Source organism: Panthera onca, chromosome B4 (assembly GCF_046562875.1).
Source record: "Panthera onca isolate mPanOnc1 chromosome B4, mPanOnc1 haplotype 2, whole genome shotgun sequence".
NCBI classification, from domain to species: Eukaryota; Metazoa; Chordata; class Mammalia; order Carnivora; family Felidae; genus Panthera; species Panthera onca.
This window is the reverse complement of record NC_138345.1, coordinates 58,248,685-58,268,434: the sequence shown is the minus strand read 5'-3', so window position 1 is coordinate 58,268,434 and position 19,750 is coordinate 58,248,685. Positions and strand designations below refer to the sequence as shown.

The following is a 19,750-nucleotide window of genomic DNA, read 5'->3' as shown; positions in this document are numbered from 1 at the left end:
TCTGTCTCTCTCTGTCTCTCAAAAATGAATAAATGTTAAAAATGTTTTTTAATTATTTGGGAGAGAGAGAGCAGGGGAGAAGGGCAGAGGGAGACAAAGAGAGAGAGAGAGAGAGAGAGAGAGAGAGAGAGCAAGAGAATCCCAAGCAGTCTCCATGCCCAGGGCAAACCCTGATGTGGGGATGGATCCCTCAACTCTGAAATCATGACCTGAGCTGGAATCAAAAGTCAGAGGCTCAACTGACTGAGCCACCCAGGTGCCACTTAGATATAAGTACATTTAATCACAACAAATTTTCATTTACAAAACTGGATTGGTTATGAGAGTTCATTTTGTTTTATTCATTTTTATCAAACTGATTTCAGGATAGTAGGTATTCTAAACCATAAGGGGAAAATGAGATATATACAAAATATGTTTGAAGGTAGTTTAGTACCTTCTCCCCTATAAAATCAAGAGAATTTGCATTCTTCTCTATTAACAGAGCTCCTTAGATAATCCTACCATTAACCTTTTTTTTTATGTTTTATTTACTTTTAAGAGAGAGAGAGAGAGAGAGCGAGCGCATGCGTGCATGAATGGGGGAGGGGGAGAGAGAGAGAGAGAGAGAGAGAGAGAGAGAGAGACAGAATCCGAAGCAGGCTCCAGGCTCCGAGCTGTCAGCACAGAGCTCAACACGGGGCTTGAACTCATGAACTGTGAGATCATGACCTGAGCCGAAGTTGGATGCTCAACCAACTGAGCCACCCAGGCGCCCCTTTTAACTTTTAAAAATACAAGCTGTGTAACATTCTGAAACCAGAAAAAACAATTAAGGGGAGTATCGATTTGTCCTTGTTTTTTGATGTCATAGCTCATCTCAGGATGGTTTTCTAGAAGTACATATTAATTATATTTTAGTATATTTTCTTGGTTGGACACATTCTTATCATCTGACACATGTCAAAGTTCATTTTAGGATTTCTGCATTTTTTTTTTTTATTCAACAAATATTTTTTTGAGGGTCTACTATGTGTTCTGGTGACGGGAATTCAATAGTGAATAGAAAAGACCCAAATCTTAGCTCACGTATTGCTTAGTTTCTAGTTGGGGGAAGATAGACTGTGAACAAATAAATAAGTAAAACATATTGTGTGACAGATGGTGATAAGATCTGTGGAGAGGAGCAATGCAGATAAAGGAAAGAGAGAGCTCTGGAGTGAAAGTTGCAATTTTAAATAAGGTGGCCAGGGACCTCACTGAGAAAGAGGCATCTCAGCAAAGACCTGAAGGAAAGGAAAGAGTGAATCATATGGTTACCCAAGGAGAGGAGCCGTCCAGGTAGGAGGAACACGAAGTGCAGAAGCCCTGAGGTGAGTGTGTGCTGGTCCGTCTAGGGAACAAGAGAGGAGGCATCAAAAGAGGAGGAGCAGATGTAATTAAGATCCTTAATCACTTGACTTGGATTAAAAGGGAAATTACAAAGAGTGCCTAAAGCTAAGAGTGCCACAAGAAGCAGAAATTGCAGATGTGCTCTAACGCCTTAAAGCAAACTGCCATGTTGTGATGGTCATGGCAGGCTTAGCTGAGGACCTCACTACCACAACCACGACGAGTGAATTCTGCCAACACTCAGTGAGCTTGGAAGAGGACCCCAGCTCCAGATGAGCTCATAGCCCTGGCTGATGTCTTCACTGCAGTCTTGAGACACTGAGAAAAGGACCCAGTTATGCTATGCCTAGACTCTTGACTGTGAAAACTGAGATAATCAGTGTTTATTATCTGAAGATGCTCAATGCAGCAATAGAAATCAATATAGCTAGCAGAAAGTATAGAGAACTTTTAAGTTAAGACAATAGGAATAGCAGATAATAAGGAGCTGCTACCCCTAGGGCTGAGACAGAGCACCCAAAGAAGAGATGCTTTACTTGCCCCTAACCCCCACACCCTGGGCTGGGATCTAGAAGTTGTGGGATAGGGCAGCTGTGGTTCACTCAAAATCAAAGAAGTTGCTGTGGTACTGCACTGGCAGGATTTGTTGAAAATCTGCCTTGTGGAACTTACTGGAAATCTGCCCTCTAGGATAAGGGTCACCAAACTACAGCCTGCAGCCTGGCCCACCACCTGTTTTTATACAAGCTAAGAGCTAAGAATGGTTTTTGTGTAAATGGTTGAAAAAAGTCAAAAGAACATTTCCTGGTATGTGAAAGTTGCATGAAATAAAAATGTGTCTATAAGTAATGTTTTATTGGAGCACACACACAAAAAAGAGGAGGAGGAGGATATACCGTTAGGAAATTAGGAGGGGCCCCTCATAGGTCATTTTGAGGGTTTTACCTTTGAATGAGATGGGAAGTTATTGGAGGTTTTGAACAAAGAAGCAACAGGGTTTTATTGTGACTGACCTGAACATGAGTGGATAAGTTTGAGGTCACTGAATGATGACTTCTAGACAGCCAAGGTGATTTATGGAGCTGGGCTAAGATTTAGTCTGAGAAGTTTCATAGTTTTTAGTTTTTGTTTTTGTTTTTTTTGTAAAAAAAAGGAAGGAAAGGATGGGGAGAGAGGGAGGGAAGAGGAGAGGGTGGAAGAAGGAAGAGAGAGAGAAAAAAATCAAGTATTGTTGAGACATTGGGAATAGAAATTTTCGTGGTAACATCATCCATACTCCTGGCGAGCTTGACATGTTCAAACAATCTGGAGAATATATACAGATGGTTCCCAATTTACCATGGTTCAACTTACAGTTTTTTCTTTATGATGGTGAGAAAGCCGTACACATTCAGTAGAAACCATACTTTGAGTTTTGAATGTGGATCTTTTTCCGAGGTGGTGATACTCAGTATGACCCTCTCTGCTGGTGCTGGGCAGTGGCAGCCACAGTTCCCAATCAGCCACACAATCATGAGGGTAAACAACCCGTGCACTGACAACCATTCTGTACCTGTACAACTGTTCTGTTGTTCACTTTCAATATACAGTATTCAATAGATTACATGACATATTCAACACTTTATTATAGGATAGGCTTTGTGTTAGATGGTTTTGTCCACGTGTAGGTTAATGGAAGGGTTGTCACATTTAAGGTGAGCAAGGCTATGATGGGATGTTCGGCAGGTTAGGTGTATTCGATGCATTTTCGACTTACGATATTTTCAATTAAGGATGGGTTTATTAGGATATAAGTCAAGGAAGATTTGTGGTGTGTTTCTAGCCATAATAAATACATGATAGTTCTTTGTTTTTGCTCACAGCTTTTCTTCAAGCCAGGACAAGTCCTGCCACCCTGTCAGTTCAACTGTCTGCAAAACGCACAAAAAATTGTATTTGGAAACATTTCCTTAGCATTCTGGGAAATTCAATTAAGTAATGTCTGTAAAGTACTTCAAGATCCTGAAAGACAAAAAACTGGAAAAAAAAAAGAGTTTTCAATTATTGCAAGGAAGTACATTATTTGGGACATCTGTTTCACCTTTATATATTATCGTAGTGATAATTTCTCCCCAATACTATTTCAATAGATAATGTCTAATAGGGACCCAAGAGAGCCTGTTCTGAGAATGTACTGAGAAGAAAAACAATAATTTTGGAAAAGCTAATTATTGCACTGGTTTTTATTAACTTTGGCCCTGTTTTAATACCAAAAAAAAAAAAAAATTAACAAAAATTTCTTTTGAAGAGCAGTTCTCAAAGTGTGGTCCTGACATCCCTGAAAGTTCCAAAACCTTTTTAGGAGGGCTGCAAGGTCAGACACAGTTATATAATAATACCAAGCTCTTATTTTCTTTTTTCACCTTCATTTCTGAGTGTACAGTGGAATTTTCTAGAGGCTGTTTCATATCTAAACAGATAGAATTCGGGGTGCCTGGGTGGCTCAGTCAGTTAGGCGTCCAACTTCGGCTCAGGTCATGATCTCGCGGTTCCTGGGTTCGAGCCCCGCATTGGGCTCTGTGCTGACAGCTCAGAGCCTGGAGCCTGCTTCCAATTCTGTGTCTCCCCCTCTCTCTGCCCCTCCCCTGCTTGTGCTCTCTCTCTGCCTCTCAAAAAATGAATAAATGTTAAAAAACATTTTTTAAATAAATAAACAGAATTCAGGAGCAGATACGAGAATCTAGCTTCTTGTATAAAGCAGACGTTAAAGAGATTTGCAGAGATGTTAAAACAATGCTATTCTTCTCACTACTTTTAAATATGTAGCTATTTTTATGAAAATGTTATTTGTGCAAACATGCAATGAGTTTATTACTGTTATTTGAAATGAATGAATACAGAACTCCATAATTTTTAAGTGTGCGAAAGGATCCTGAATTAAAAAGTCTGAGAACCACTGTTTTGAATGTGAGTTCTAAGACAGCAGAAGTTTTTTGTTTTGTGCATCATGCACCGAGTATCCCAGAGTTCCTGGTATGTAGTAAGTGCTCAACAAATATTCGTTGACTGAATACATGAATGAATGAATGGTTACTAACATGTCAGATGAATATGGGCTTTTTAAGGCCCTGAAACAAACAGTAATTTTGGGGTTGTTGAGGATTGAATATACATGAGGATGGACTTATTTTATGCACCCGTTAGAATTATTTGTGACAAGAATTCTGAATAAAGTGAAGTAATCATTTATATTTCCATCTGCAGCCTCTCCATGCATTTACAGACCCCTGATATAAGAAATAATCACCTTTGCAGTGAAAACCAAGAAACTCTTCTGGGTCTTCAGCATCTGAATGGCTGGTCCTCGTATATTTTGGTACATTCACAAACTCCTGTATCTTAGCTTTCACTGGACGTCTGACAAGGCAAATCATCTTCGTTTGACAAAGAAGAATCTGCCAAAAAGAGGACTTGCTTCTTTCAAGTGAGGACATATGGATACTAAATTAGATGGTCCCAAAGGGTTAATGCTCCTAGACTCTAGAATTAATGTTACAACATACCTAATAACTGTGATTAAAGAGAAAAGACAGAAACTCGGAAATTCAGGCCTGTAATTAATAGGTAGTCCAATGAGCACCTCCTTCGAGAACTAGAGGAAAGCAATTAAAAAACCTAATATGACTTTTAATATTCTTAAAAACAAAACAAGATTAAATAAAGTACTATTGCATTAGGCAGATAGAAACAAAAGCAAGAGACTTAAATTGATTTGCAAAGACCTCACTTAGAGGGGGTTATTAGTTCTATTATTTTCTTTAGGGCAGCTTATCAGCAAATCTTGATTAAGTAACTACTATATGCTAAACTCTCCCTGGCTCATAAAATCTGAGAATTCAGTGGTCCCTGGCTCATAAAATTTATATTTCCGCAGAGGAAGAGACAAGCAAACAAATAAACAACCATGATAATTCCAGATATGATGAGTGCTTAAGTAAAAGAATGAAACAGGCCATTGTGTTAAAGGACGATTATTTGAAGGGTAGAAGTGAGGGAACAGGGTAGGGAGCGCTGATGTAGACTGGGTGTTGGGGGATCTCTCACTCAAGTGGCGGTATTAAGCGGACACCTGAAAGGCAGGGAGAGGCTTGGTGGCAGGAGCATGCAAGTGTAAAACCCCAAAGAGGTTAGAAGAAAAAGGTGGCTACTGCAGTTGGAACCCAGAAAGGAGATGAGTCCTACATGGTGTGTTCAGAGGCCCGTAAAAACCCCGTCATTAAATAGCTTGAGGAAGTTTGAATTTTATTTTTGACTGCAATGAAAAGCCTTGGAAGAGCTTGATATAATCATGAGACTCAATTTGCATTTTGAAAAGAATCAGTGTGGCTGCCTCATGGGAACTGGATTGTAGAGGAGCAAGCATAGAAGCAAGGACACCCGTTGGAGATGACTGTTCCTGTGGGACAGGGACGATGGATGGTGGTTTGGACTGCAGTGGTAGCAGTGAGGAAGAGGGCAGGAGGACAGATACGGGTTGATGTGTTCTTTGTTTGAAATTGTGCATAAAACTCATCTGGCTCATGTGAGGAGTTTAACAAATGGTAGCTGTTATGTCACTGGTCTATTCTTAAGCAAGAAGCTTGCAGAGATTAAGGAATTTGTTCTAACTCACAGGATTAGCAAATTCAGCCAGTGCACTGTTCCCACTGTCACTGGGTACTGTCACACCATTCACAAAACACCTTACCTGAGGTCTTTTTCCTTCCAATCTTTTCTGCATTTAGCTGCCATTCTGATCTTCCTCAAACATTGCTTCCATCATGTTTATTTTGCTGATAAGCACATTATATGCATTCATGCAGTAATGGAGTAATTGCATCAAACCAGACTTGCATGGGTGGGTGGGGTTCACACACCTAAGACAGGGTTTTTGCCTCTGGGATTTTAGAATTTACGTGGGGAGACGTGATTAGCTTATACAAAATAATATATAGAAAGAGATCAAAAAGAGATGGCATAATTAACAGCTTTCTTCTAGATCTTGAAAGAGAGAATTTTAGTAATGAGAGAGGCAAAAAGATGCTAGGTAAAAAGAGAAGCAAAAACAACATCCTGGGTTTGTGGCATAGAGGGGATGCGCTTGACAGGAGAGCATCTGCTCTGGGAAGGTGGAAGACAAAGTCACAGGGCAAGATGGTGTCAGTCTGTGCATGTTGTGAGCAAAAGCTGGGCATCAAGGGTTTGGACCTGATTCAGCTACATATAAAGCATTATTGAAGATGTGAAAGCAAGATTTGGTCATAGTGAACGCTTTGCTGGGACTAGTGATCATTTCTCCTTCTAATTTCTAAGGTAATTATCATCATCTTTAGGTACTCATTAGGTACTTAGCTTGGAACTCTTTGCACTTTAAAACTATATAATCTGAATGACTGCAGCCTATATGGAGTAGGTACCGAGTAAATGTTTGATGATGATGATGATGAAAGACATGTGCAAGGAAGATTAATTTGGCAACAGCATATGGCCTGAATTGAAAAGAAGAAAGCCAAGAGGAAAATCACAAGGAAGTTGTTCCAGGAAATGTAAGCATGAAGGAAAGGATGTGGAAGAGACATATATGAGCAAATACTTAGGAAGTATCATTAAAAGGAGCTGAAGCAGTTTGAATGTGGAGTGGGTTAAAAATTAATGTAAGTTTTTAAATCTAAGTGTTTCAAAGGGCCACAATGCTGCTCAGGTAAGATGGAAAAATTGGGAGAGGGAGTTGATTTGGGGAAATAAGTTGATTTGGGGAAATAGGCATCTAAGATGAGAGGACATTCATTTAGAAATGGCCTAGAATTTGGCTAGATGAGAAGGAAGTGACTATGTAGAAATGGGGCTGAAGTTTTGTTATAATTTTGTTCACTTCAACAAATATTTATAGAAGCCCTACTATGTGCTAAGGGCTATGGGATACAGGGTCAAATGAGGTAGAGACTTTGAGAATTTAACAACCTAATGGGGGGAAACATATGCAAAAAGGGAATATAAAGTCTAATGAAGTAAGTGTCCAGAGGAGATTATATGCAGAGAAAGTAAATTAAATAGAACCTATCAGTGGTACAAACTTCCCACGAGATAGAGAGTCCATGAAAGCACCCATAGGTAGCTCCTTCTGCTTAATTCTTCCTGCTCTATGACCTGCTACTCTGGCCACAGTTGTCTGGACTCGGGATTGGCCCCCAAATGAAGGCAATCACCTCTAAGCCAGGCATAAAGAAGACCAGCCACCAGTCAGGTGGCTCATCAGGAAAATTGTGCCCCATAAAAGACTTTCTTATTGAATAGTGAATGACAGATACATTTAGATCTTCTCACTTGGGATGTTGTAAACGTAAGTCACAGAGAGTAGTCACTAGAAGCAGAGATAGCAGCTGAAGTTGAGACTGTATATGAGGAGGAAGAAGCAGAGAGATGCTGATTCAGGAGAATGGCAAAATTTGAGTGTGGGCAATAGATGCTTGTTAATGAGAGGATGAGCGAGGCACCAGAGCCTGTTGCTGGATCATAAAAACAGCAGTTAATTTCTGGAATCAACACTAGTTCTGATGGTTGATATGGTTTTCTGAAGTTTCCTTATTTCCTAAATAAACCCTCAGCATTTGTAGGGCTCTGAACATGTCCTGGTACTTTATGTCTCACATAAGAGCCCAGCTAGCACAAAGGAATTCCTGTTGTTTTGGCTTTGATTATATCTACAGAAGAAGGATCTTGTGAAGGATAGGCCAGAATGATCTTCATAAAGCAAGATAAAAGGATGTGCACAAGGGTCTGAATGTATGTGGCTGCTTTCCCAGAAGAGTGCAACAGTGGAGGGTAAAAACCTCAGTTACCTCTTAGAGCAAGCCCGGAATCCCCAAGTTTATACTTTTTGCAATTTCTTCTCTCTTTTCCTGTCATGATCACCGTGTAGGTTTGTGTGCTTGTCTTGGGGGAGAGCAAAGAAAAGGAAAGGAAAAGGAGAGCCATGGAGACTATTCAATGCAGCCACCAAGCTTTGGAAGAAAACCCCTGAAGACAGTACAAAGTGCGGCCACCACAAGCAATGTGAGTGTCTAGATCAGGGTTTTTCAGTGTACACACTGCTAACCACCAGTTTAGGATCATCTGATTTATTAAAAATGAAGATTTCTAGATTACCTTGGACCAACCGAATGGAATCTCTGGGCGAGGGAACTTGCAGTTTTGTTAAGTATGCAAGGTGCTTTGTGAAGCATCTCCCTTTGAGACCCACTGCCACTGGCCCCAGGTCAAGGAAAGAAAGAAAATATTGGGGAGTGGGTGCTGGCTTCTGAGAAAGCACCCATGACTGAAGGGTGGAAAAGCATGGCATAACATATGCATACATTGCTGTAGGAGTGAAAAGAAAGGGGAGGGAAGGTGTGTGAGGTACAACTAGAGTATAGGGTGCACAGAACAGGGATCAGGATGCAGGTTTGCTCTGGGAATCATGAGCCTTGATGATAACTGAGACCATGGGGATGGATTAGGTTTCTGCTAATGCCAGAATTTTTGCAATCAGCATAAAAATGGTATAGAAAGTCACCCCCCTCCCCTTTATTATAGTCCTTTTAAGATTTATAGAGCACCAACTACAGTGAGAACATTGCATTAGCAGCTGTCAAAGAAAACAAGAGCTTATCATGCACTTGAAGTTGAACCAAAACAAAATCTGTAATTTATATCTAAGAGTGACTACAAAGCAACATACAATAAGTGCAAATTCATTCATTTAACAAAAACTCATCGTGTCTGTTACGTGCAGGCTCCACAAAGGTGTGGTTTATCGGAAGGTGACCTGGCGAGCTTAAAGGCAGATTTTGAAAGAAAGTGAAAACAGATTACAGAGAGTTTAAGGCACTCTAAGTAAGGATTTAGAGTCACAGAGTTCAGAAGGAGGGGACGTAACTTCATTCATCCAACATTCCATAAATATTTATTGAGTGCCTACTGTGTTGTAGACACTGGAAATATAGCAGTAAGTAAAACAGAAAAAAAAAAATCCCTGCCCTCCTGGAGCTTAATATTCTGGTAGGAGAAAGACAAGAAAACACAGTAAATAAGTTATATAGTATATTAGAAAATGGTAAGTGCTTTGGAAAAAATAAAGCAGGAAGAAGGACAGGATTTGGGGGTGAGGAGGGCGAGATGCAATATCAAAGATGATCTTTTGGGAAGAATTTATTGGAAGAAGACATTTGGACAAAGAGTTTTAAGTGTCAGAGGGAGATTGTGGATATATATTGGACAGTGCTCTGGTAGACGCAGCAAGTGCAAATTCCCCAAGAGAGAAGCCCGCCCGGCATTTTCAAGGAACAGCTGGGAACCAGTGTGTGTGTGTGTGTGTGTGTGTGTGTGTGTGTGTGTGTGTGTAAGTGAGGAAAGGACTAGTAGGATAGAGTGCAGAGAGATAAGGGGTGAGGGGTGTCACATAATCTAAGGCCATGTAGCACTTGGAGATTTTTGCTTTTCCCTCAGGTGGGATGGGAGCCCCTAGAGCTGGGAGCAGAGGAGTGAATGTGACCTGACATGAAGAGTACTTCATTTCAGCTGTGTGAACTTGGACCCAAGTTTTAATCTCTGTAAATCTGTTTCCTCATCTATAAAATAGAGAAAAGTATTTGACCTCATGAAGCTGTTGTGATGATTAAAGCAGATATATGTGCAAAACATTTACCAACGACTTGACATAGAGTAGGTGTATTCTTTTCCCGTTCATGTCTTCCACTTCCTCTCTTCTCTCTCTTCTACCTGGTACCAGGTGTTAGGAGAGAAAGACCAGGATAAGCCTTTCAGGTGACAGCCCACATGACGGGTACAAGAAAAGGGTGACGGTGAAAGGCTTACCTTAACAGACATAATAAGTGGTATTTAAAATAATCGTTTTATTCGTGTTTTATGATGTGGGCTAGAAAGACAACTAGAAATAAGAGGCTCAGATGGGTGGTCCTATTAGGTATAGACACCGGTCCTCAATCTTCAAAATTCTCCCAATTTTCCTTTCTAGGTACTTTATCAGACTCTGGGTTATGCTAACAGTTTTAATTGTTCCATTGTTAAACGTGTTAACTCCCTGAACTGCTAACTGACTAATCTCAGTCTTCTAATTAATGTTTGAGTGATTCTCCTCAGGTTAAACTATCAAGGGCACTTATACTTAAAGACTGTTTGTCTTCTGTTTGTGCCCTCCTGGGCAGTAGGTACATCTGAGGTCGCTGTTGAGAATGACCTGTGATGACTTCAAAACAGCCATAAAAACAGTAACATGAAACAACAGACCTCCTCCCTCTTGGGATTAATGACGAAAGCGTATGTCACGAATGTTTGGGCTTGGGGCTAGGTTCCCAGCCCCCAGAGTGTTGAGGCTGGTAATCACCAAGCCGTGGTTAGAAAGCCCCTGGGTGGGGAACTGTCTGCCTGATGTCTCCCTAACTCACCGAAGTCGCCTCCCACATTTGGTGACTGCATGTTTATTTACTTGCAGTAAATGACAGTAAATGAACGTGCACGAGTGCAGCCGACCCCGAGGGGCGCTGGATTTTCCGAAGCTTGTCCGAGTAGACCCGAAGAGGGTACGGCAGGGCAGCCCACTGCGCGCCGGCCCGGGTCCGAGTCTGCGGTTGCGGGCTGGACTCTGCGGCGAGAGCCCGGAGGCCGGCCGCCGCGTGGGTCCGGCGGTGCCTCCTCCCCGCCCCGCCGAGGCGCCGCCCAGACCCCCCTGCTCGGCCGGCCCGGCTCCCCCACCCACCGCCGCCCGCCACCCCCTTCCCCCACCGGCCCGGCCCCCGCTGCTCCGCCGCCGGCCCGGCCCCCTCCTTCTCCCCGGCGGCGCTCGCAGGCTCCCTCTCTTCCCTCTTCCCACACCGCCCTCAGCGGCTCCCTCCCCGCACGCCGGTCTGAAGAGGAATCGAGCGCCGCGCGCATCGATAGCTCTGCGCTCTGCCCTCTGCGGCCGCCCGGCCCCGAACTCATCGGTGAGCTCGGAGCTCGATTTCCCTAGGCGGCGGCCGCGGCGGCGGAGGCACAGCGGCGGCGGTGGCGGCGGCGGCGGTGGCGGCTGCCCGGCCAGTACTCCCGGCCCCCGCCATTTCGGACTGGGAGCGAGCGCAGCGCAGGCACTGAAGGCGGCGGCGGGGGCCAGAGGCTCGGCGGCTCCCAGGTGCGGGAGAGAGGTATGGAGCGGACCACCCCTCCTGGGCCCCTGCCCCGGTCCCGACCCTCCTCGCCGGCGCCGGGCGGGGCCGGCGGCGAGTGAATGAATTAGGGGTCCCCGGAGGGGCGGGGAGGGGGCGCGGGCGCTGAGCCCCAGCGGGCGGGCGGACGGGGTGGGGGTGGCTGCAGGGGGAGGCACGGGGACGCGGCGACGCGGGGAATGAGGAATGGGCGGTGCGGGGCTGAGGAGGGTGAGGCTAGAGGCGGCCGCCGCTTGTGCTGCTTCCTGGACGGGGAACCCCTTCCTTCCTCCTCCCCGAGAGCCTCGGCTGGAGGCGGCCGGGGAGAAACTCGCGGGCTGGGCGGGCTGCCCCTCGGGGCGGTCGGGTGCGGTGGAGGTTACTCCCGATGCGCTCCAATCTCCCCTCCCCCTCGTCGTCCTTCCCTCTCTCTGTCTGTCTCTTCTCTCCCTTCGCTCCCGCACCTCTTCCTCCCTTCCCAGCACTAGGCTGCCTCGTTACTGCCTTCTCTGCTGCATCTAGCATCCCTAGGACGAAGGTATAAACTTCTCCCTCGAGCGCAGACTGGACGGATAGTGGTCCTTAACAGTGTGTAGGGGGGTATATGAGTAATAGGGGAGGTCACGTTTTGGAAGAGCCTAGGAGAGTGCTTAGAGACCACTGTTTGTGGTTATTGTGTTTGGAAAAAATGCATCTGCAGCCGAGTTCCTGACTGCTCCCCTCCCCCATGTATGGGCTGTGACATTACTGTGGCCACAAAGGAGGAGGTGGAGGTATAGATGGTGGTGGAAGAACAGGTGGCCAACACCCTACAACGTAAAGCCTGTGACTTAAGTGAAAAGGAAAAGTTAATCCCAGAAGGTCTGTTTTGCTTTGTCAAGTTAAAACACACTCAGAAAACCCGCAGAGCTGAAGCAGGGCTTTTTCCTTGCTAGTTGAGTGTAGACAGCAATAGCTACAATCACACTTAAAGTTTAATTTGCCTGTTCTTGTCCTTTCTCCTATTCTTGTAGATTACCCTCATCCTTACAAATTTGACCCCCATCCCAAGAGTTATTACAGTACTCCTAAATAGCACTCACACATTTTTTTTTTTGGACTGACTTGCCAGAGCAGTTAATTGTAGCAATCTTCCAGCCAACTGCCCGAAATACTCTTAGGCATGTGCATGCTGTAGCTGAAGTCCTAAACTGGCTCTCTTAAATCTTGACATTTATCAAAACAAGGGTTAAGAACAGGAAGGCATTTTCTAATTTTTATACAATATACATATTTTATTGGTAATGGGAAAAAAATCATTTAAAAAGAAATTACAAAGGGAAAAACTCTATTCCTAATCATCATCTTAGAATCAACCATATGAGTGATGTCACTCTTAGGTGACTAAGGGCCAAAACGCTGACTCGGCCAGTCTGCAGTGGTAGACTATAGGCATCAAATATGGTTGATATCAGTAATGTTTACTTCGTTACTTTTTAGCCATCCACAGGCATACTTGATTTTAAGAGACCATAGATGAGAGGATAATTCAGGTTTCTGACAAAATTGAATTTTTTTCCCCCTTAACAAAATGTTGGGTTCTGGTCCCACTTCCACCCCTTCATAGCTATTTTAGCTTTGGGTGAAGGGGCTCTGTTTTGCTGATGATCTTCAGTAAGACTCCTTGGGAACACAGTTCTCTCTAGTGGATTTAAATATTATTTGGTTTCTAAATCAATTCAGGGATTTTTTTTTTTTTTTCCAGAAACAACAGCTACACAAACATGTATACCAGAAGGTGTGTGTGTGCCTCAGAATTCACACAGCTAAGCTCTAATCCGGTGTCTGCCCACAGTATCTCCTAGACTAGCAAACTTTTTAGTTGCAAGGACACCATATACTCTCGAAAAGTATAGAAGGTCCCAATATAGGATATGTCTATGTGTACCATAGTACAAATGAGAATTTAAAAAATTGATTAATGCATTATAAATAGAAATAATAAGCCTATTGGTAACATAATAGCATTTTCGTGAAAACTATTTTTCAAAACAAACAGGAACATTAGAATAGTGGCATTGTTTCACGTTTTTGCTAATCTCTTTATATTGCTTAATAGAACACATCTGCATATCTGCTTATGTGCTCACTCTATTGTGATCCTATTTGGAAAACTACCTTTGTTAAAGAAAAAGAGTGGAAAGGGTAAATAACGTTGTAGTAGTAGTAATATTATTAGTATTAGTTTTGATCTCTTGGACCCCCAGAAAGTTTGAGGAATGCTGCTGGATTCCTGGACCGCAGTTTGAGAACTACTGTTCTAGCCTGTCCAAATTGTTTTAGGGGGTAGGGTAGGCAGGGAGCTAGAGTATACATTTTGGTGTGATTCTCCTCATTGTTCCCCATTCCTTATGGCCTATATTTGGAATAAAAAGTGGGAGCAAACAGGATAAGATGCATGCTTGTAGAGGTTCCCAAGGTGGCCCTAGACAAGAACAAGGCTAGGCGGCACAGAGTAGGCCAGGGGCTGTACTATAACATTCTGTGCTATAACAGTTGTCTAGGCTAACTGTTCTTTGCGAGAGGGCTCAGGAATAGCTAAGGAGGCGGTTAGTATGTTACCATTTGGAAACCATATTATCTTTTTTGGGGGGTAGGGGAGTGCCTATTTGGATAATTCTTGGTCTTCAGTTAATAGGATACTGCATGTATGTATAGTGTTTATATTTGCACATTCATTAGTTTAGAACTACCTATCCTATCATTACTGCTTATTTGCTGCCATTCTTTCTGCAGTTCATTCCGTATTTTTAATAACATCATGTAGTTATTGGGGGAACGGAGGTAAAATTAAATAATTTTATTTCAAGAAGTTTGAAACAGCTGATTAAAAAATATTTTTGGTCTTGTGCTCTCAGCCTTCCAAGTTGCCAATATTTATTTCAACTGTTGGAAGACTATGTACAGTAGCAGGGAGTAAAAGTCACTGAGAAGTATTCACTTACAGCTTTTAAAATACCTCTCGTTAAAAGCAGTGCTTACCTTTAAATTTTGTATGATTATATTTTTCTGGTGTGGAGTGCTATTTTTCAGCACTAATGTATGATTATATATGTGACAGATGATGAAATCATCCATACTGAATGGTTCAAAGTTCTTGAAGTTCTTTTAGTTTTTACATCATTATTTTCCCCAGCGGATATCTTACAGATTGGAATGTTGCCAAATCTGCTTCAGTGTCTTGGTTTTTATTTCTCCACTACACAGTCCAGTTTTATTTGACAGTCTTCCCTTCACCCCACATCTGACTCTTGCTCACTCTCCAGGAGAGCTGCTGTGATGATGCTTTGAAAGGTTTTCCATAACTGTGGGCTCCAACTAAGGCCCTCAGCATATCCACTTGTAACTCTTAGGGGCCAGAGTCAACTAGGAACAGCGTAGAGGTAGCTGTCAAGGAGCTTTGTGTGGGTGTGTCCACAGGTATAGACATTTGTACTGAGTAAAGTCATGGCATGTTCCTTTGAGAGCCATTAACTGCTACAGAACAGCAGACTGGCTGTTTAGATAGAGCAACCTGAGTATAAGATAAAAGAACTTTGTACTCTGAATGCATTTTTCTCAGATGTTGATGGGGGAGTTTGTAAGCAAAGTGCAATTCATTACAGCACTCACTTATCTGTAGTCAACTGAAGTTTTCATCATTGAATTTTGTGAGGCATTTTGAAGTAATTTTGTATACAAAGGTGAATTTGTGTTAAAAGGTATTGATAGAGTGGGTTATATTAACCTCATGTTCTAATTTATATTAGCCACATGTTCTAATTTAGTCACATTTTCATTATTTTTATTATAAGGCCTGCTGAAAATGACTGAATATAAACTTGTGGTAGTTGGAGCTGGTGGCGTAGGCAAGAGTGCCTTGACGATACAGCTAATTCAGAATCACTTTGTGGATGAATATGATCCTACAATAGAGGTAAATTTTGTTTTAACATTATGCATATTGATTTGTGCAGGCCCATTCTTTGGGTACAAAGAAAGGGTTTCTCTGATCATTTTTTGTGACTACTCATTATGGGGCAATTATACTGAAAATGATTTTACGAAGTTTTCTAAAATGTCCTTGGGTTCCATGGCTTTATTGTGAAGTTATATATGTAACCAGAGATATGGAGAGCTTTTCTTCTCTCTAGAGAATATTAAGATACATAACGTACACTCTATGTTAGTATATGTGCTTTTTGATTATAAGTGTATTTCAGAGTTTTATGAGAGGGTAAAAATGTGAATTTACGTCTTACCTTATAGTCATTAAAAAAAAATGTGGCTGTTTTATGTTTTGTTTGTTTTGCTATTTTTATGTCATGTGTAGAAGTTACAGTTGAATTGTACTGGGAAAATGTAATCATTTGATGGTTGGCTTTTAACAAACACTTAATTAGTGGTTTTCTTTTCACATTGAAGTAGTGGAGAACCTACAGCTACATGATAAATTTTAAAATGCTCATTTTTTGTGTATTTATATCTGTATCTATATCAGGTCGTATAGAAGGGTACCACATCCAATCCTTACCTTTTTTTTTTTTTTTTTTTAATTTTTTAATGTTTATTTATTCTTGAGAGAGAGAGCATGAGTGGGGAAGGGGCAGAGAGAGAGGGAGACACAAAATCCATAGCAGGCTCCAGGCTCTGAGCTGTTGGCACAGAGCCTGGTGCAGGGCTTGAACCCACAAACTGCGAGATCATAACCTGAGCTGAAGTCAGATGCTCAATTGACTGAGCCACCCAGGCGCCCCATCCAATCCTTACCTTCTTTCACAGCTCTCTTTTAATTTACTCAAGGAAATGTTAGAATTGCTTTTATTACAAATTGATTAATGAATATTTTTAAAATTAATTTCATGAAAAACTGCCAAAACATAGGCCAAGAGCAAAATAATAGAATAAAGGCCTGCAAGAGACCTTGAGAGAGGTCATGGAGTATTCCTACTGCCTTCTGGCAGCACTATACTCAAATTATCTCAAGCAGATAAGGATTTATTTAATCCTAAAGACCTACAGGAGGGGATGGCACATAACTGTCCTTGTTCACTCACTTCCAGAATGTAATTATGAGCATATTTTATACGTAATCTGAATATTCATGTTAACTGTAACATCAGTGGAGATGGAAATAAATGTATCACCTCGTCTTTGAAATAGACTTACGCTGTTAGATTATTTCTTAGACTTCTTTACCCCATGTTAGGCAGTCCTAATCCCTTAGCTTTCTATTCTGGATCTGCAGATCATACCAATTTTTTAATCAGCTCTGAAAAATTTCCCAGTACTTTCTCTGAGTCCCTGGCTGTGGAATCTAGAACAGGTTAAGATGTCCTGTTAAGGGACTGTGCTGTGTGATGTGTTCAAGAAACACTTTTACTGCACTGAGGTAGATTCTGAGGGCATTGGTGGCCTTGGCAAGATGTTTATGCACTTAGAACTTTGAGGATTGATTAGATAACTTCATGAGGAAAATGTCAAATACTTTTGGTACCGCAGAAGAGAAAAGGAGAAATAATGCCTATTTGCAAAGATTTGATTTAAACTGAGCCAGCTTTTATTTGGCACAAGTAAAGGGAAAGAGTCTAACTGAAGTGGACTACCTGTATAATAGTCTTCTATATTTTCTCTTGACAAGTTAGTTCAGTGCTGTATGATGGTTTGATTGTGTTTTCTCTTTTTCTTCGAGGAGATTAAATAGTTCACTCAATTCTAAAACCAAGTTTACTTGGCATACTCCATTTAAATCAGAGGTAAAAGGAAGTTTTAATAGAATTCAGGTTAAACACGGAAGTTTTCCTGGGATTTTGGAAGATGATTTTAGCAGAAGTGCCCTCCATCTTCTCTGAAAATCTGAGGAATTCCATTACACTCTGTTTCCTGTCGGAGGTCATGAATGCTGTACGAGATAATGTGGTAAAACATGTTAGGAAGCCTTTCTGTCACAATTGTTAAAGTATGATATAAGTCTAAAATAAATAAAACCAAAAATTAATCCTTTATTTTGGATGAAAGTAGAAAAAGCTTATAAATTCAAACCCATAATTCTGATTATGATTTCTGCCAAACCAGAAGACTTAACTCTGGGAAGCATTGATTACCTGTGAACTTTGAAACTTTGACATTCCCTCCTGAGGTTAGCCATCTGGGGAAAGCTATCTGAGATTGTCTCTTGTCTCCCAAATTACAATTTAAATTCTTGGAGTAGTTCATATACAAGAAAGACAAGATAATTTAGTAGCTTATTTTAATAAATAGTAGTTAAGCAAAAATGCTGACTTGATAATTTTGTAAAAAGTTAAAAAGGAGATGTGGGGATATCACTACTGCAGTTAGGATTTGATTGGTGAATAATGTAGGTCAGAGAGAAAATGAGACAGGACATGGACTGCACATTTGGAATTCTCATTTGTTTTCCTGCACTAAAACAAATGGAAATAAATTTTAAAAAAATTAAAGAATACCATATTCTGGTGGTTTAGAACTTACAAATATTTATACTAGAAGAAGAAGAAGGTGGTCATTGATTCATTTTATAGATAAAAATGGTCTCTGAGACGTTGTAATTTGCCTGAGGATACTTAGCTAGTAAGTAATGGAATTTTAAGTTTTCTGAGACCAAGTTAAGTGAGATTTCCACTGTGGCCTTGTATATAACTTTAAAAATGAAAAATTAGTCTTTAAGCTAGGAAGATATTTAATATTGGAGGCTGATTCAGATTTATCAATATACCAAAATTTGAACTTAGCACACTATCCAATGGCATCTTAATGGCAGTGATATGACATAGAATTAGACAGTTGTGATGCAGAGAGTACATTTGTATTTGAGACTATGCACATGATAATTACTGTTCTGAAACATTTTACCTTTATCTTTTGTGAAGTTCACCAAAGAGTTCCAGAGATAATGAAGTCATTGTTAGTGATACAAGAATATTAAAAAGTCAAAGCAATTTCCAAGCACAATACCAGGCTAGAAATAACATAAGCTCTTATAGTTTAGAGATCACTTTTATCAAAACATATTCTCTAAAATGTGTTTTCCAAGGTAAAATTTGGTAGAAGGAGAAAAATCTTGTTTTAAAAAAAATATGAGTAGTTATAGACATTGAGATCAGAATGGTCATTTGATCTATCAGCAAATATATATTATGTGTCTACTGGATATAATATGCTAGTAAAAATAGATGTAGAGAGAAGTATTTTTTCCAGGCTGTAATTCATTGACATTTCCATTCTTCTGTTAATGTGACACTTGGAATTCAGTCTAAGTATTATGCCCTGCTTTGGATGAAGGTTTCCTACTCAGGAAGATGGATTCATGATTGGATTGATTTGTTCTATCTTTAGAGCTCTGAGCTGTGGAGTATTTATTCACCAAGAGTTATCAGTTTTTCTATTTTTCTATTTTTTAATATTTTTTCTATTTTTTATATTAATTACAGAATTTATTTTACTTGCTGAATAAGGCATTATAAAGAGAACATTTATAACATTAAACCAATATTGAAGAGTGGTGTGGGAAAAGCGTTGGATAATGTTGTTGACTGTTATTTTTCTGGTTTTATACATATGTGTCAGGAGTTATCAACGAGGGGTGGGTGACTTGCTTCCCAGGGGACATTTGGCAATACCTAGAGATATTTTTGGTTGTCACAACTTGAGAAGGGGGACTGCTCCTGGCATCTGTGATCTAGAGGTGGAGGCAGGGATGCTGTTAAACTTCCTACAGTGCAGAGACAGCTCCCACAGCAAATTATCTGGCTCCAAGTGACAGAAGTGCTGAGGTTGAGACACTCCCATGTGTTAAAGATCTCTTTGTCAAATTCAAGTCTCTGAATAAGATTTACATTAGATATACTAACATAACACAGATTTAAACTTTACCTTTTCTAAACTAATAGTGTATTAGCTTATTCTAGTGTTCTGTTAAAACGTTTTTAAAATAAGGTAGACAGCAATTTTGTACATGCATTTTTCTTCAGAGCTTTGGCCAGCTTTCCCCCCTTTCAAGTGAGTGCCCTCTACTGGTCAATTTATTCACTTTCATTATAAATAACAATGAAATACCAACTTTATTTTTTATTTTTCCTGTTTAAACTGTGGGCAAAATCAATTTATAACCATGTAACTTTTATTTATTATTTTTTAAATAAATA

The 19,750-nt window shown here is 40.8% G+C and overlaps 2 protein-coding genes across 4 annotated transcripts in view; one reads left to right on the top strand and one right to left on the bottom strand.

The window, feature by feature from the left end:
• Nucleotides 1-3,131: 3,131 nt before the first annotated feature.
• Nucleotides 3,132-12,092, bottom strand: LOC132694597 (uncharacterized). Its single transcript, XM_078450529.2, has 4 exons — nucleotides 12,032-12,092; nucleotides 10,073-11,949; nucleotides 4,658-4,767; nucleotides 3,132-3,372 (listed from the first exon to the last, which is right to left on the bottom strand). The coding sequence occupies exons 1-2, from the start codon at nucleotides 12,090-12,092 to the stop codon at nucleotides 10,829-10,831; spliced, it is 1,182 nt and encodes a 393-aa protein (XP_078306655.1). The 3' UTR covers nucleotides 3,132-3,372; nucleotides 4,658-4,767; nucleotides 10,073-10,828.
• KRAS (KRAS proto-oncogene, GTPase) overlaps nucleotides 11,413-19,750 on the top strand; it is a 41,488-nt gene continuing 33,150 nt past the window's right edge. For 2 of the 3 annotated variants that reach the window (XM_078450005.1, XM_060658136.2), the window contains exons 1-2: nucleotides 11,460-11,567; nucleotides 15,401-15,522. In XM_078450005.1, coding sequence (XP_078306131.1) covers nucleotides 15,412-15,522 — 111 coding nt within the window. In that variant the 5' untranslated portion in view covers nucleotides 11,460-11,567; nucleotides 15,401-15,411. Of the gene's footprint in view, nucleotides 11,568-15,400; nucleotides 15,523-19,750 lie in introns of all 3 variants that reach the window. The other variant, XM_060658135.3, reaches the window with a different exon arrangement.

Coding starts and splice junctions, on each gene's coding strand:
- LOC132694597 (XM_078450529.2), bottom strand. CDS start 12,092: ATGCTAGATGCAGCAGAGAAGGCAGTAACGAGGCAGCCTAGTGCTGGG. Junction 11,950..12,031: donor TGCTGGGAAGGGAGGAAGAG/GTGCGGGAGCGA, acceptor GCGCATCGGGAG/TAACCTCCACCGCACCCGAC.